General features: G+C 41.2%; 1 protein-coding gene across 6 annotated transcripts in view; it reads right to left on the reverse strand.

The window, feature by feature from the left end:
- Nucleotides 1-7,774: 7,774 nt before the first annotated feature.
- SEC22A (SEC22 homolog A, vesicle trafficking protein) overlaps nt 7,775-18,842 on the reverse strand; it is a 38,135-nt gene continuing 27,067 nt past the window's right edge. For all 6 annotated transcript variants that reach the window (XM_032797052.2, XM_075070299.1, XM_032797050.2 and 3 more), the window contains one exon: nt 7,775-8,705. In XM_032797052.2, the coding sequence (XP_032652943.1) occupies nt 8,505-8,705 (201 nt within the window). In that variant the 3' untranslated portion in view covers nt 7,775-8,504. The remainder of the gene's footprint in view (nt 8,706-18,842) is intronic.

The raw sequence follows: 18,842 nt of genomic DNA on the forward strand, positions 1-18,842 counted from the left end.
CATTATTCTCTGAATACAGACTTGGCAGTTTTCAGATTAAGAGTAAACAATCAAACAACAGTTGATGAGGTTGCAGGCCGAGTCAGATGCATTTTTAAGTGAAAATTCAGAAAACCCTACAGAAGAGAAAAAATCAAGTACAATAATCATTACAAACAACTGTTCATTTCAGGATTCAAGATGCGGTTGGAGGTGATAGAGTGCAGCGAATGGAAGTAGGATGCATGATAAATAACTGCGCTCTTGAGAATATCAGACAAGGCTAACAGGGAAGAGCACTAAGCAAATTTCATCTGAAGGTAGCAAAAACTCTGTCACACTGGAACAAAAATAAGATCATTTTAACAATTCCTTTAAAATTGTTATTTTCTCACAGCAGCTATTAATAGAATCCTGATAATACAAAAAAGTGTCCAAGATACTTGAAGTGCCATTTGCCTTTACAAAGAACTATGTACTGCACTGCCAGGTTGACTAGCTTGTAGCAAACATTTAATTAAATTAATGATTCACAGCTATTTTAAGAGTTAGGTGATTCTGTCTTTTAAAAAAAAAGACAGATGGATCATCTGTATGTGGATTCAAGAGATCTTTAAATAGAGTGACACCAATATCATGTTGGACATATCCTCTGACTAGAGGGTGGGGTATATGAATAATTCATTATGATTTATGTACCTTTTTTAGCTTGTAAAAATTAAACCCTTGCTATTTTATTTTTTAAAAAGCATTTTAAAGCCCTATTTTTTATATTCTATGAGGGGAGAGTTTTGATACTGAATTTGGCTATCACTCAAATATTTTGACATTCAGTAAAGTTCTTTTCAACTCTTCTCAGGGCAAAAATTACTGTATTAACTTAACGATTGCACTATAGTGATGATTTATAAAGTAAGTATTTCACTTTATTTTTTACAACAAGAGTAAGTTAAAATGCATGGGCCTGTTCTAATTAATTTACCATGTTGCTTAGCATTCAGCCATTTAAACTTGAGCTTAAATGGCACCCCTGTTATCCTTCCTTTTCCCCTTTAATAGGCCACAGCTTGAAAAAGTATAGTATATTGACTTCTGTAAAACTGCCAAGTCTGCCCTTGTACTATACTTTTGCTGCTTTGCATTTTCTGATTTGCAAAATTCTTTTGTTACATGGCACAATGACCACTCCCTTCCCTCTCCCCCATCCCTTTCTACCACTCACTGGGTTTTATCATCTTCATCATGTACATTCATTTTTAGGTTTGCTTTCTACTTTACTAAAGTCTGTATTCTTAACTTTTGATCAGGCTGCTGCTCCACCTTGCACAGCTGTGTTGTCAATGATATTTCAAGTCCCAAGTATCTCTGACTGTGATTGTTGACAGTGTGTCATGATCATTTCAAGGGGTATACACTCTCTTTATTTTAGCTCCTATAAAAATTGATACCATTATGATTTCCCATGGAAATTGAAATCTATTTAAATAATTTAACTATATTAAACACTGTTTCACTGGTAACATGGCTTCGTTCTATGTTTTATTTAAGCTCTAGCTGGCTCGTGAAAAGACATTTGTGCATCAGATGATAATTATGCACAAGTTTTAGATTTTCCATATTTAAATGTAATGTAACTGATGTGTTCTGTACAGAAAACCTAGAACTGTGTTTGAATGAAGTTTTGTGACCAGTTACACAATCCAGGTTATCTGCTGTGAGACTATTTAAGCACAGATCCCCTTAGCACTTATTTGTACTATGAACGTCCCACTATATGTGTGTGCTGTGTATTGAGGAACCACCTAAGGTAAATTTGAGCCAATATCAGAAAGCCTGGTTATATCTGGCATATTTAAATAAATGCTAGTAACTCATCTTACTTTGAAATAGCTACTCTACCTACAATGCTACCGTTTTGCTGCACAAGGTTTATTTGCTACTACATTCAAAGATAACTTGTGTGATGTACAACGCAATTTTAAGAACAGAGCTGTTAGCATGCCTAGGCATTAGAAGGATGAGGCACTTTTGTATAGGGGTTCAAGCTATACCTCCTAGAACTGAGAGCAAGGTTGACGTAAATGCCACATTCTGTTACAATGCAACTCCCCAGGACAATTGGAAGGGGACCCAGTTCTTGTCAAAATAACCCCTCATAGCTAGATTCACAAAGAGCTTTAAGCACAGAAGTATTCATACGCAACATGTAGGCACCACTGCTGTCGATGGCTGTATTGCTGCTAGTAGACATGAGCCAAGCCATGTAAGTGCTGCTGCTGCCCCACAGCTAATGAGCTTTTACACTTTGAATAATTAAATATTTACTGGAGCAAGGCCTTGAACCTGAGGCTGTCTACACCACCATTTGAGTTGATGTAACTCACACCCGAGCTGGTGTGGACAGCGCCACGTCACAGGAAAGCGTCTCCAGCCCCTGCCAGTGGGAGTAGTTAAGCTGACTGGAGAGCTCTCTCCCGGCAGTTCAGAGTGGCTACATAAGAGAGCTTACCATGTAGCCAGGCCCTGTCTCTCCCTGTGCATGGTGTGGGGGAACCTGGTGATTTCAGCTTGGTGTCAGGGCCCCTAGGACTTAGGTACAGCAACCCTGGAGTTCATAATATATCTCAAAATATTAAATAAGCTGATTTACAGGTACAATTTTTCAAGCACTAACTGGTCAGGCCCTAGTATTACTGAAAAGGGAGCATCGATTTAGACTGACTAAGCACCTAACATATCATTGATAGTAGGTTTTTTAAACTGAGTTTACTCTTTGTTCAGAGAAAACAAGGACAATTAACAAAAATCAACAAAAACCATTATGAATAAATTGAAATCACCTCTATTTCCTTTTGGTTATAGAATTCCTCCTATTGCCCTGCCAGAGTAAAGATATCTGGAATCTTGTACTATTTGTAAGGGGGGGAGAGAGGAGAGGAAGAATGCTTTAGACTAGAAACCTACAATCAGTACTGTACTTGCTACATCTCCCCAGAATATGAATTTCCCTTTTTTAACTCTCAGAGGTATACAATATTGCCATCTGCTGGAAACAAACTATTTTACACTTTGGGCAATCCACTATGTTAACACCACTTTTCTTTAACCAACCAAAACTAAACATAGCATCATAAAACTCAGAGATGAGAGAGATGCAGGGGCTAGATCTAATCCAACAGCATGTTAGAATTTCCTAAGGAGAGGGCATGCCGTATCCAACATTTACCTGCTTCTATAATTTCTCTCACCTCAAGTGACCAAAACCAACTGAAGGAAACCAAAAAACCCATCTCACTTTTTTCTAGCCAACTCGTTAGACAAGAGTGAGTTTTTTTGTAACGGGAACAGTTCATAGCTCAGTTGTGATGACTTAATTCCCTGCTAAGCTCGCGTGTTTCAGCTTTAAAGTGATTTCTGTGCATTAATTCACAGATGAGCAGAGCTAGAAAAGGTCCAGTTAGACCCCAAATTCCAAGATAATCTTACTGCCATGCATGACTCTTCCCTTTTGTCTATGTACCCGGGTGTTTTGTCCCGCCTAATGTTTGTAGGCCAAGAAACAGAGCTTCCACCACTTCTCCTGGAAGGACATTCTCCAGCCTAACCCATCTCATTGTCAGGAAGTTTTTCCTTGTCTTAATTTTGTCCCATCATGAGTAATTATATCCGCTCAACAGATTATCCAATCTCTCTTACACTTAACAATGGGGTCAATGGAGCTGCGTAAATGAGGAATACAATTTCATGTGTAAAACCCCTGTAAAATCACTTAGAAATGCTGAAGTTTACAGATTCCTTTTGTCTCAGTGCTGCAGACGGATCCACACAAACAGACCCATATTGAAATTACTAGGGATTCTAGAGGCAGATTCTTGTGCCCTTATGGATCTAATTGCAGGATCAGAGTACAACTGGGGCTTTCTTCCACCAGCACTTTAAAAAAAAAAAAAAGTAAAATGCCTCTGCAACACATTCAATTATGCAAAACCACTAATACTACAAGCATTAACACAACACGCATTTTTACAATGGGTGGCTGATGCACGTAGCTTTCCTGCTGTTACTGTCTTCCCAAGTGTCAAGCCAAAAGAGCATATGCTTAGGGCTTGGCTACACTCAAATCTCCAAAGTGCTGCCGCGGGAGCGCTCCCGTGGCGGCGCTTTGAAGTGCGAGTGTGGTCATGGCGGCAGCGCTGGAGAGAGCTCTCCCAGTGCTGCAGGTACTCCACCTCCCCATGAGGATTAGCTTGCAGCGCTGGGAGCTGAGCTCCCAGTGCTGGGGCACTGTTTACACTGGCACTTTGCTGCGCTCAGGGGTGTGTTTTTTTCATACCCGTGAACAAGAAAGTTGCAACGCTGTAAAGCGCCAGTGTAGCCAAGGCCTGAGTGTTTGTAAATGGTAATGCATTTCTACTTATTACTTAATCTGGGATTCAAAAAGGCAATTCATGTGGTGGGGTGGGTGTGAGAGAACCCTAAACAGATGTCATTGCTTCTTTGCTAAAAAAACTACTAATTATTAAAGATACGGCAATGGGTATTGAATAACCTTACCATTTAAATATAACCTGACAGACTTTAAAACAATAGTGTTCTACCTCCAGTCAGCCATTTGATGCAGAGAAAATGAGTTCTTTAGGACAAAAAAGTGATTGGCTTGAACCTGCTACATTACCAACTACATACTCAAACTGCCAAAGAAACGTCCAGACCCAAAAACTGTATTTTCCGAAAGACTTTGATATTATTCTACATTTTAAAATGCACCTTTAGGTAGTTAACCCACCAAAGATTGCTAGAAAAAACACAAAATAGAGAGGGCTGGTTACTGTTCAGTGCCTGGGAAAAGGTTGGTTGCTGGAGAGAAAAGAAAAAAACAAACAAAAAAGCTAACCCGCTGAAGGGGAAATTCTTAAAAGTTTCACATTTCTACTCAGGTATTTAAAAAATAAATGAAAAACAGACCACACAATACCATGAAAGGCGTCAGGATTTTTAGGTCAGAAAACACACAGGGAAACAACAAAAACAACACAGTGTGTGTTTTAAAAAGCTATAGTGAGGCATGTGAACATTCCTAATTAATCAAATTTGAACAGACTCATGTTTTTACATACGCTGGATCCAGTCTGCCTCAGAGCTTAACCTCTAACAGGATGCTGAGTGGCCTCAGCTTCCACTGATGTCCCCCTGAATGCACCCAGCACCTATCAGAACCAGGCGCTTTTCATTGCGCAACTTCAATTCTAATCAGACTTGGACTGTAACCAGTACAGAATCTGTCCTCATGAACCTGATTCAACATCTAGTGAAGTCAACGGAAAGTCTCCTGTTGACTTCAGTGAGTACTGGATGAGGTCCAGTGGGCACAATCCTGGCCCAACTAAATCAAGGGAAATTTTGCCATTGACTTCAGTGGGTCAGGATTTCACCCCATAATGGGACACAAAGGGTGCGTTTTCCAAAACCCTGCACAGAAAAAGTTCAAATATTCTAACTACCCACATGAAGTTTGTGCACAAAAACAGTTCTGAACATCTAATATGTATTACTAGCTTCCATGTTTAGTAGTGAATTTGTGAAGAACTGTCAGCTGGAGAGTAGACATTATCTCTTCACCGTAAATTGTGATTTTTCTCAGCAAGCAGAGTTAAATCTGTCTGACAGTTGTATTTTCTCATTACATCTGTTAAATCAGCAGTTTGTTTAATGCCACTAGTAACAGTAATGCAATAATGGCTCTAAATGTTACAGCAAGGGAAAGAATGCTTTGAAAAGCAGGGGTAAGGGAAGATGATTAAAAGGAAAAACAGACCTCTCAGACTGATACATGAGCAGCCACTGACAGGGCAGAAAAGCTACATCTGCATAAGATGGAAGACTGGAAGAAAGAGGTACTTCAGTGTATATTCCTAGTATCACACCTGAGGTGAAATGAGTAGCGGTAAAAGAACTATTTTAGACCTTCCAACAGGGCAGGTTTATAATGCTAATTGTTGTTTAGTTTCCTGACTGTCATAATGATAATAAGCTAAAAGCATTATCTTTGCAAACAGTTTAACTCATTAACTGCAGAAGTTACAAATACCAAGCCCAATCCCGCAACCCATGTTCACGTAAGTGTTCAGTACACATGCTAGTATTCCCATTGACTTCCATTGGGCTGCTTCCATAAGTAACCCCTACAATTACTTCTTCATTATCTCTTCTTTTTCCTAACAAGAAGCAACTCCTTGGTCCAATTTCCTCTGAGTGAAATTCACTCAAGACCTAAGCACCATTAAAGTCATCAGAATGCAGCTTAAGGGGGACCTGCACTCATTCAAATCAACGGAAGGTTTTCTATTGACTTCTCTGGAAGTCAGATTGCGTCCTAAATATATCAGCATAACAAATTAACGTTCCTGAGTGATTTTTGCACTTTTTTTAAAAAACCAAAAAACCCAAAACCAAAACACTCAGAATTTTTGGCTCAAAGGAATGTGTTGAAAAGATAAAAGCTTTAGTTTGTACTAAACACACAATATCCATATTTCAAACCCCAAGTTTAATATAGTGAAAGATTTATTTTTGTGTTTTCAGGTGTCCTGATTTCAAAAGGCTGCACTGCAATCTAATGCAATATGTGTTGTCTGGCAGGGGGTAGGTCTGAGCTGTTTAAAACTAAGGGTTTAACTAACATTATTGAAATCCTTGTATTTCTGCAGATACACCTCTTACATTCTGTTTAAATTTCAAATCCTCCTCCTTCCTTCCCTTCCCCACTGCCCCAAAATACCAACAAAAGTGTCACAATGGGAACATACAAGACCAGACAAATGCATCCCCATTCTATTTGCTGGATGAATGAAAGAAAAGAAAAAGGTTCAGAGGCAAAGCATACCTCCTGCAACAATTATCTTAACTACGACATGCACCAAGATATTTTCAAACTCTTAATTACGTAGGTCTTAGAAACATTATAATAAAGAGTGCATCAAAAATACATACCACTGCTGTTCATTTAGGACTGATTCCATTCTGTAAATTATCTTGGTCTTGGGCACCTGGATGTCCTTGAGTAAGGTCACTTCCTTTAAAAAAAAATTATAGTTGTTCCCAGTCTAGGTATTACTTCTCTGCTATCAGCTTGATTGCCAATAAATTACTGACGAGAACATTTTAGGTGGGGACCGCCTACAAAGATTTGATGAGTAACATTTCATAGTAAAGCAGAGCCTCACTAATCACCAAGCCTAGTAACGCTCACAAGCAATGTGGAAGCCTTCCTGCTATTAAAACTTTTCTGAATGCTTTAATTATGCCCCATATTACCATATTACTACACCTCACAACTTGAGCAAACTATATTAAAACTATAGTGTACTATAAAGCTCTGGAAATAACACAAAATATGATTGTCAAAGGAAACAGAATGCAATGTAATAGCCTTGATTGTTCATCTGCTAATTAATTCACAAACTCTGATTTTACATAGATGTCCCAGCCACTACTACAAATTAGTGAGGTTCAACTCCAATTCAGTAAAATGTAAATCTACCAAACCAACAAAATCCCTGGATCCAAAAACCTTGTTTTTTTTTTTAACTGAACTCAGTTTATGATTGATGGAAATAAACTCACCACCAGTTGCCTATATGCTAAATTAGATTTCGGCTATTAATCCAGTTCTTAAAATGTATAGAGAGACAAGCAATAGCTCAAACAGGTTGCAAATCAATGTCTGTTTACCCACCTGGCAACTTCTTTTCGAACTTCTAGTGTTCAAACAGAGGAGGAGAGCAAAGAGAGCCAAGAGACAGAATTGTAGGTTATTTACTTAAATAAAACTTGTCCATAAAGGTCACTTTCAAAAGATCATTAAAAACAAATTATACAGAGAAAACTATTTACCAAGATTTATAGTTAACTCAGCACTAGGTAGAAGGCCACTGGGACAAAGGAGCTAATCCCCATAAACAGATGGTTTCCAGGTTAGGCTTTAATTAAGAAAACATATACACCCATTCCATTAAATTTAATGTGCAATCCAATAGTCTCACATTTAGTAACTCTCTCATTCCAAATATAGTCTGCTAATATGCAATAGCATCTTTGTATTCAGCCTATACTACTGCCTCACAAAGGCAAAACTGATCTTGGAATTGGAGCGCTCACTTGATATGCAGAACATGCCCTGTATGTATATATCTTTTTCCATTATCATACTTTTGAAGGAGGCTTTTTCCTGCGATCAGTCAAGTCCTCCAAACTTTTATTTGTCCTCAAGGGACAATGCTCTGCATGGATAGGACCCATTTTTCTCCACTAATCCTGTATTGTGTGTGTCTTCAGTGAGGATAAGTCTAAGTTCTCAAGTCACAAATGTCCACAGGCATCTTGTGTTGAGCTTAAAAAAAAAAACAACAAAAACAACAACAACAACAAAAAACAAACCACAACTGCTTCTTTTGGAGAAAAGCTTTTCATTCCTGAGAGGAACCATGGGTAGACTAAGACTGCCTTGGGAGGTCCCAGGACTTGGGTCAGACATTGTAATCTGGGGATTTCCCTTGTGGTTGTCTTAGCCGTATTTGTAATGCTGAAAATGCTCCCACTGTCACGTGGAAGAAGAGCTGCCAGAGATTGCGCAGTTCGTACAGATACATGTTACATAGGCAGATTAAACCAAAAGTCAGGAAGGATTTGACGTTCCGCCAGCCTGTGCAGTATAAAAATAAATAACACTGCAAAGAAGAAAACACAAAGTCTGATTAGTGCACTGAAAATTACTTCTGCTAACAAATCACACTGAACTATCGCGTAGCTACAGAAATGAACCATGTAGAACTGTGCTGTTTTTTTAATTAAGCAGGTAAATGTGGTACTAAGTTAAGTGGGCTTTCAGGAGTGAACAGTGCTCAGCATCAGAAGAAGTTAAATTTAGCTTCCATTATTCTCTTTTCAGGGAAGATTTCATCATCATATTTGCTCACCATCAATAACGAAAGTGGCAATGGAAACAAATGTTTTGACTTGTCCATGCCACTCAGGCAATGCATAAGAAACAGAAGCCTCCTTAAGTCCCCTGCTGGATGGAATCCCTCAGCATTGGGGAGTTAATATAGGTGTGAACCTGGTAGACTGTCCCTTGGTCTCACTCCTTGTAATCACTAGCATAGGGAGTCGGGAGACACCCCAGCTATTGCTAGCTGGCACAAGTTAGAATAGATCTCAGGCTGCTTAACCTGCAATGGGATGGGAGCCGGAAAATCAGGGAGCTGTAAACAGCTCCCATGCGCTACTTTACCCAGCACATGCAGCTTCCCTTTGCACACACCCCCATCCTTAAAAGGTGGTAGGATTACTGTGGAGATTCCAATACATATTTGCATTCTGGCTTCACAAATGTAAGGCCTGGTCTACACTGGGGGTGGGGGGTTTGATGTAAGATATGCAACTTCAGCTACGGGAATACAAAAAAAAAGCTAGAGGAGGGAGGGAAGGCGTGAGTGGGGAAGCTGCCCCCCCGGCCACGCAGAACGCAGGGGCTTTAGGAGCTGCAGGGCCCTGGGCTAAGGGGGCCCCAGGACCCTGGCCTGCAGCTCTAAAGCCCCTTTCGGAATGCAGCCGAGTGCTCCAGCAGCCCAAAAGCGGCGTTTTCCCCTTCAAAGCTGGCTGAAGAGAAGTGGCGCTTTGAAGGGGAAAGCGCCGCTTCTCTCCAATGGCTCCCTGCATGGCTGGCCCTGCCCCTCCTGAGTCACCCGGCCCGTATTCGCAGGGCCGCATTCTGAAAGGGTCTTTAGAGCTGACTAACTGGCACCCCCTTCCCCCACCCGCACCAAACAGGAGCTACCCGAGGTAAGTTCTCTGCACCTCCTCCCTGCCCCAGCCCTGAGTCTTCCCCCACACCCACACCCTGAGCATCCTCCTGCACCCTAACTCCCACCCAGACCCCGCACCACACCCTAATCCTAATCCAGACCTTCGAATCGCTGTACCACAGTGTTAAACCAAGATGTTCAGCGATAATGAAGCATATTCAATCACATTACTTTCACTAAAAAATATTAATTTTTTTTGAGCAGAAAGGTTTTTTTTGTACCATTAATAAAACAGAAATTTTAAATATTGTTTATTTCATCTTTATCTCATCCTTTTTTAATTTCTATTTTTTGTGTATGTTTTATAATGTATATAATTTATACATAAATAAATTTGGGGGTACGTGCTCAAAATTTTTTTACTGATGGGTGCGTGATCAAAAAAGTTTGGAGATCAATATCAAGCCATGGATCCAGTGGTCAAGACTGATGCTGATCTGAGAGGTTTTTCTTTAGAAAGAATCCCTAGAAAATATTCTTCTTTGGAAAGAATCGTTTTTAAAAAATCTTTATGCTACTTGTTGACATTTTGCATTTCTCTCATCTGGTACAAAAAAAGACTTGTCATATGCACTTTTATTTCTACAGCGACAAGGTGAGTGAGGCAATATCTTTTATTGGCCCAACTTCCGTTGGTAAGAGAGACACCCTTTCACGCTATACAGAGCTCTTCCTCGGGTCTGGGAAAGGAACTTGTATTTAGCTGTGACACTCCAAGGTCAAACACATAGTTTATCATAAGTAGTTAGCACATATTCTAAGGGACCATTTAAGGTGAAGTGGCCCACGAACACCCCTGTAATTAGAGGACAAAAATGGGGGTTAGTGGGTTACACATTGTTGTAATAAGCCATAAATCCAGTGTCTTTATTAAGACCATGATTTTAGTGTCTAGCAAAGTTATGAATTTAAACTCCCAGGCTTGTCTTCTGAAAGTGTTGTGCAGGTTTTCTTTTGAGGATGAGGATTCATAAGTCAGATACATAGTGATCACTTTGTGAAACGTGTTCACTCACAGGTGATACGGTGTTTTTGCCTTTCATCATCTTCCTGTGTGAGTTTATTCAAAAGTGCAGTGATTGTCTGGTTTCACCCACACAATTGTTATTGGGGCATTTATTGCACTGGATGAGGTACGCCACATGTTGTGATAGGCATGCGTAGAATCCATCGATCTTGAAAGGTGTGTTGTGGGAGGTGTTGATCATTGTAGCAGTGGATATATATCTGCAGATTTTGCATATGTTGTTCTGGCAGAGACTAGTGTGGCTTTGAGATGGATAGAAGTTGGTCCAAAAAAAGATATTACCTCACCCACCTTGTGTCTCTAATATCCTGAGACCAATATGGCTATAACTAAACCGCATACTTTTATTTCTACTGATTTTCATAAAATCACATAACTGGAAGGGACCTCGAGAGGTCATCTAGTCCAGTCCCCTACACTCGTGGCAGGACTTTATCTATACCATTCCTGACAGGTGTTTGTCTAACCTACTCTTAAAAATCTCCAATGATGGAGATTCCAAAACCTCCCTAGGCAATTTATTCCAGTGTTTAGCCGCCCTGATAGTTAGGAAGTTTTTTCTAAGGTCCAACCTAAACCTCCCTTGCTGCAATTTAAGCCCATTGTTTCTTGTCCTATCCTCAGAGGTTAAGAAAAACAATTTCCTCCTCCTCGTAACCACCTTTTACACACTTGTTATGTCCCCTCTCAGTCTTCTCTTTCCCAGACTAACCAAATCCAATTTTTTCAATCTTCCCTCATAGGCCACGTTTTCTAGACATTTAATCATTTTTGTTGCTCTTCTCTGGACTCTTTCCAATTTGTCCACATCTTTCCTGAAATGTGGCGCCCAGAACTGGACTCAATACTCCAGCTGAGGCCTAATCAGAGCAGAGTAGAACTAACATCATTCCTACTAGTACATCCCAGAATGTTCACTTTTTTTGCAACAGTGTTACACTGTTGATTCATATTTAGCCTGTGGTCCACTATGACCCACAGATCCCTTTCCGCAATCATTTGCCATTTTGTATGTGTGCAACTGATTGTTCCTTCCTAATTGGAGTACTTTGCATTTGTCCTTATTGAATTTCATCCTATTTACTTCTCCATTTCTCCAGTTGGTCCAGATCATTTTGAATTTTAATCCTATCCTCCAAAGCACTTGCAACCCCTCCCAGGCTGGTATCATCCGCAAACTTTATAAGTGTACTCTCTATGCCATTATCCAAATCACTGATGAAGATATTGAACAGAACTGGACCCAGAACTGATCCCCTGCAGGATCCCACTCGTTATGCCCTTCCACCCTGATAACTACTCTCTGGGAACGGTCTTCCAGCCAGTTTTTGCACCCATCTTATAGTAGCTTCATCTAGGTTGCATTTCTGTAGTTTGTTTATGAAAAGGTCATGAAAAACATATCAAATGTTTTACTAAAGTCAAGATATACCATGTCTACTGCTCCCCTCTTTCCCCCCCCCATCCACAAGGCTTCTTACCCTGTCAAAGAATGCTATCAGGTTGGTTTGACTCGAATTGTTTTTGATAAATCCATGATGACTGTCACTTATCACCTTATCTTCTAAATATTTCCAAACTGATTGCTTAATTATTTGCTCCATTATCTTTCCAGGTACTGAAGTTAAGCTGATTGGTCAGTAATTTCCTGGGCGGTCCTTATTTCCCTTTTTATAGATAATTGCCCTTTTCCAGTCTTCTGGAATCTCTCCCGTCTTCCATTACTTCTCAAAGATAATTGCTATTGGCTCAGATATCTCCTTGAGTATTCTAGGATGCACTTCATCAGGCCCTGGTGACTTGAAGACATCTAATATTTCGAAGTAATTTTTAAACTTGTTCTTTCCCTATTTTAGCTTCTTCTGATCCTACCTCATTTTCACTGGCATTCACTATGTTCGACATCCAATCACCACCAACCTCCTTGGTGAAAAGTGAAACAAAGCAGTCATTAAGCACCTTTGCCATTTCCACATTTTCTGTTATTATTTTTCCTCCTTCATGGAGTAATGGGCCTATCCTGTCTTTGGTCTTCCTCTGGCTTCTAATGTATTTGTAAAATGTTTTCTTGTTACCCTTTATGTCTCTGCCTACTTTGATCTTGTTTTGAGCTTTGGCCTTTCTAATTTTGTCCCTACATACTTGTGTTATTTGATTACATTAATTCTGTGTAATTTCACCTAGTTTCCACTTTTTGTAGGACTCTTTTTTAATGTTTAGATCACTGAAGATCTCCTGGGTAAGCCAGGGTGGTCTCTTATCATACTTCCTATCCTTCCTATGCAGAAAGAACGTTTCCTCTTGTGCCCTTAATAATGTCTCTTTGAAAAACTGCAAACTGTCTTCTATTGTTTTCACTTTCAGTTCTCCTGTACTAGAAGAACTTTGGTTGCAAACACGTGCAAGAGGATGTTTTGTAAAAAGCTTATTTGTACAATACCTAAATTTTGCATAATTTTACCCGTTTAGTTCTCTCTTAAAAAGGTACATTCCCATAGGTACTATTTTCATTCACTCTATTCATACGTTCAGCTTCTGGACAAACTTTTCTCTATTTCTTTTCTCCATTTCCATTTGCCATGTGCCCTGCCTTCAGGATTTCTACAGTACTCACCATCACAATAATTTAGCACTATTCTCTGCCTTAATTGTCATTAGCATTACAATACTGACAGAGAGACAGTGGTAGTGTTTATTTTTTAAGTTCCTCCATGGAAAGTCAGGAATTGCATGATTGCTTCCGGATAGTACAATTTACTGGGTTATTTTTTAGTCTGTTGGATATTTTACTAACTTGTTGCTCTATCTTAGGGTATGTGTATATTACCCGCTGGATCGGTGGGCAGTGATTGATCCAGCAGGGGTCAATTTATCGTGTCTAGGCTAGACACAATAAATTGACCCCCCGGGCGCTCTCCCGTCGACTTCTGTACTCCACTGCTGCTAGAGGCACAGGTAGAGTCGACGGGGGAGCGACAGCAGTCAACTTATCACAGTGAAGACACCACGATGAGTAGATCTAAGTTTGACAACTTCAGCTACATTGTTCACATAGCTGAAGTTGCGTAATTTAGCTTGATCTTCCCCCCCCCGCCCCCAGTGCAGACCAGGCCTTATAGTGCCCATCACCATAGTGTCTGGGCCCCTTTATTAAGACATTTGTTTATCCTCCCTATGAAACAGAACAAAAATACTCCCAGTGGAGGCTCTAACTTTTTTGCTGCCCCAAGCATGGATGGCACGCTGCCTTCGACAGCTTGCCTGCAGGAGGTCCGCCGGTCCTGTGGACTTGGCGTGCCCGCTGCCGAATTGCCACCAAATCCACAGGATTGGCGGACCTCCCACAGGCAAGCCGCCGAAGACAGCCTGCCTAACACCCTCACAGGGACCAGCAAGGCGCCCCTCGCAGCTTGCCGCCCCAGGCACACACTTGGAACGCTGGTGCCTGGAGCTGCTGCTGAATACTCCAAAGTAAAACTAGGATCAAGAGAACAGCTTGGCTTCCTCTGAACATGTGGAGTATCTTCAAGTACAGCACCTAATGTCTATTTTTGGGGAGGGTTCTAAAAGTTATATTTAAAGGACAATTAACATGTACCACTAAATCAGCAATTAGAATCTAGCTCGTTTCATGAAATCACCTCGCCATGTGATAAAATCTGAAGAGCTGAGTGTGACAGCTTCAAAGAACAGAGTAAGCTATCAGGATGTGCTTCTCTCAAATGATCAAGGAAAACAAAGGGTTTAAAAATAGGATGACAAATGTAGTAACTATATTTAATAAAGTAAGTGTGCTTTTTGATCAAGGCTCCATAAACTTGGAGGCTTTTACTCAAACTTTTGTTGCCTTGCTGTATGTGCAGAGCTGAATTTTTCAGCAATCTCTTTCCTACTTTGAGATGGGGAGAAATGTGCCCCTTACAAAACAGCAGCAGTCAAAAGGCCAAGGCACTGTAGTTTTAACATGTCACTCTAACAAGCAATGTAATGAAACTGGTGTGTTGGTTCGTTTTAAAGGAACTGTTTTGCATGTCAATTACAGAATGTGCTCTTGTGAGAAGGCTTCCCTAGGTTACTTCAGAGAAAGAACGCTTTTATACCTATTAAGAAATGGCTTGAGGTCAGTTCTTGAGACTTGTAGTTGGGGGAACCTGAGACTTCAAAGGTGGCTACAAGATTGTGGAGCGAGCCAGAATAATGCAAAGCAGACCAGATAACATTTCAGACACTAGGTTTAATTTTCCATTATTGAGATAGAAACTCTTGGTTTTCTTGGCTGTATTATTGATTCCCTAACCCCTCAGTTACTTTTCTTTCTGAATATTACAGTGCTACTGTTTCATCGAAGTTGCAGCACTGAGGGATAAACTAAAGATTTTTTTAGTCTGGCTGGAGCTGGGAAATCAGAGTCAAATCTTGGATTCATGAGCAACCTGGATTCAGGAAAATGAAAAATAGAAGTTTTTTCTTGGAAATGCATATCTGAGGATAGACATATACAATGTCAAATGTGCCTCAAAATCAGAATTAATATGCAAGTAGTTCACGGATACTTCTTGACCAAACTATATATGTGAGTTTTAAGTTACTGGATTTGCATTTAAAGAACGAACAGAAATGCTGATCACACCTGCTTGAGGAGTTGGAGATTTTAAAGAACATGTGGTAAAAACTGCCAGGGAGAGGTCTTCATACTAAGGCTGAAACAGCTGATTCTGAAGTTGTTTTAGGGTCCTTTTTTTTCCCTTCATCTGCCTAGAAACTACTCCGAGCTACTGCATTTTGTTTCTAAGTTTGATACATCCTCTATTATTATGATTTTGAGACTTGGTTTGCCGGTCAATTATACCTATATGTTGCTGATATCTATTGCAAGGCTGAAGAATTTTGTTTTGCATGGCTGAATTCTACTTGGACTCTTGGTATTTAGGATTACATAACTAGAATTCTAGATCTAGCGGGAGCAGCTGCATTTCAAACCCAGAGATTGGACACAGATACTGAGCCACACTGCATTTATTCTTTGCTAAGCAATAGTTAGTAAAGTATTATCTTTCTGGCAGCACAGTGATTACTTTAAAATGTTGGACTAAAAATTTTTATTCCCTTTAGGTCCAATTTTTGTCCTGTACAACTTGACTGTAACCATTTTCTTGTAAATTAATAAACTGCATTTTTTCTAAAGTATTAACTGAACAAAATGTAAAACATTAGGCCAATCCTGTGGCTGAACAGCAATGCAACACGCTTTCATGCAAGATCTAGACCAGGGATATCAAACTCAAGAGGGCCACATGGGGACTAGTACACTGGCCCGAGGGGGCGCATCACTGACACCTTTTCATATAAAGATACAAAAGTCTCCCCCTTCCCCCAGCCCCGCCCCACTCCACCCCTTCCATGAGGCCACACTCCTGCCCCACCTCTTCTCTGCCCCCATTCCAACCCCTTCCCCAAAGTCCCCACCCCAAATCCACCCCCCCAACCCCTTCCCCAAATCCCCGCCCCTTCCTGCCTCTTCTCCATCTCTTCACCTGAGTGCAGCTCCCCGCTCCTCCCCTCTCCCTCCTGGAAAGTGCTAAGCACCACCAAACAGCTGTTTGGCGGCAGGAAGCACTTGGAGGTAGGCAGAGGAGTGAGGACGCGGCGCACTGTGGGGGCAGAGGGTGAGGGAAGCTTGGCGGCCGCAGGAAATAACTCCGCGGGCCGCCCCATGTTTCAGACCCCTGATCTAGACTTAGAAATAACTCCCATGTCAGAACAGTCTTAAAATGTGCCATGTCATTGACACTTGATTTGGCGAGCAAAGAGGGCTAACTGCATTTTGGTCAATGACACAGACGGATATAGGAGAGAAGTCTTGGAAATAAATTTGGACTACTAGGAAAAGGGTTATACATCCAGAGCTTCTGGGGTCACTTTCTCTATAACGTTTCCAGTTCCATCATGCAGAGCGTCAGCAAGTATGCTGGGGGCGCGGGCGGGACTCCACTGTTCCAATCCACAGATGATAAGATTATGTAAAGAAGAGGGGGTTCAATTTTTGAGGTATTGGGAAATTTATGTGCGGGAAGGGCACCCTCTACAGAAGGGATCGGCTCCACCTTATCCAAAATGGAACCAGCCTGCTGGCATAGAAAAATAACAATGTTTGTGGGAAGATTATTTAAGGTAGGCACTGATGAAAAATCAACAGGTGCAGAAGAGCACTCAAGTTGTAAAAAGACATCTGCTAGAAAGATGTCACTAATACAGTAACTCCTCACTTCACGTTGTCCCAGTTAACATTGTTACATTGCTGATCAATTAGAGAACATGCCAATTTGAAGTTGTGCAATGCTCCCTTATAACATTGTTTGGCAGCCGCCTGCTTTGTCCACTGCTTGGAGGAGGAGAGCCCGTTGGAGCTAGCTGGTGGGGGCTTGGAACCAGAGTGGACTAGCAGCCCCCCTATCAGCTCCCCCAAGTTCCCTGTGTGGCAGCCGCCCACCAGGCTATCAATTGCTGGGCAGTTCAGCTGTCCCTCCCACCACTGCCATGTGCTGCTCCTGCCTTGGAGCTGCTCCTGGGAGCCTCCTGCTTGCTGTGCAGGGGTGGGGAGGGGGAGAAGAGGGGTGCTAATGTCAGGGTGTCCCCCTCTGTCAGGGTTCCCCCCCCTCTGAACTCTGGGGTACAGATGTGTGGACCTGCATGAAAGACCCCCTAAGCTTATTTCTACCAGCTTAGGTTAAAAACTTCCCCAAGGCACAAATTCCTTCCCTTGTCCTTGGATGGTATTGCTGCCGCCACGAAGTGATTCACACAAAAATTCAGGGAAGGGTCACTTAGAATCCCTATTCCCCCAAAATATTCCCCCAAATCCCTTTACCCCCTTTCCTGGGGAGGCTTGAGAATGAGATACCAACCAGTTGCCTTAGCAATGTGAGCACAGACCATACCCTTTGTCTTCAGGACACTGAACTCAATCAGGTTCTTAAAAGAAGAACTTTATTATAATGAAAAAAGTAAAAGAATCACACCTGCAAAATCAGGATGAAAGGTAACTTTACAGGGTAATAAAAAGATTTAAAACACAGAGGATTCCTCTCTGGGCTCAGCTTCACAGTTACAAAAACGGGAATAAAACTACCTCTGTAGCATAGGAAAAATTCACACGCAAAAACAAAAGATAACCTAACACATTTCTTTTCCGTACTTACAGTTTCTGTGGTTTTAGATGGATTATTCCACGTATATTTTCAGGAGATGATGTACCTGTTTGGCTTCTCCCTCCAAGCAGAGAGGGAACAGCAAAAGAGAACAAACAAATCCTTCCTCCACCCAGATTTGAAAGTATCTTCTTTCCTCATTAGTCCTTCTGGTCAGGTACTAACCAGGTTATTTGAACTGTTTAACCCCTTATAGGTAAGGCAATTGAGTACAGCTGTCTAGAAGGGTTCTTATGCTATTCTTCCCTCTATATTTAGGACACTCTCCCCAGCCCCACTCCTTTACCCCATCTCCACGGGGGAGATGGGGACACGACAGGACTCAGGACAGAGGGAGCTTGCTGGCAGCAGCTTCTGTCTCAGCTTACTTATCTACTTAAAAAGGCAGTGCATTTAGAGTGGGGTCAGAGTGCTTAAGGGGGCAATGTATGTCTCACACACACACAGTGTCTCTCTCTGTCTCTCTCGGTCATGCTGTCTCCTTCCCTCCATTCGTGCTGCCTTGTAGAGTGTGAGGCTACATTAACAACATGTTAACCCTTGAGGGCTCAGCTAAGTGCTAGATCATTTAGCAGTATGGCATTCCCTGGGAAATATCTTACCCTCTTCAACCCTCTGACTTCACCACCTCCACCAAGCTTCACAATCATCATTGCTGTGTACAGTACTAGTTTGTTTAAAACGTATACTCTGTGTGTACACACACACACACACACACACAGTCTTTTGTCTAGCAAAAAATTTCCCTGGAACCTAACCCCCCCC

This window comes from Chelonoidis abingdonii, chromosome 10, assembly GCF_003597395.2.
Source record: "Chelonoidis abingdonii isolate Lonesome George chromosome 10, CheloAbing_2.0, whole genome shotgun sequence".
Taxonomy (NCBI): Eukaryota; Metazoa; Chordata; order Testudines; family Testudinidae; genus Chelonoidis; species Chelonoidis abingdonii.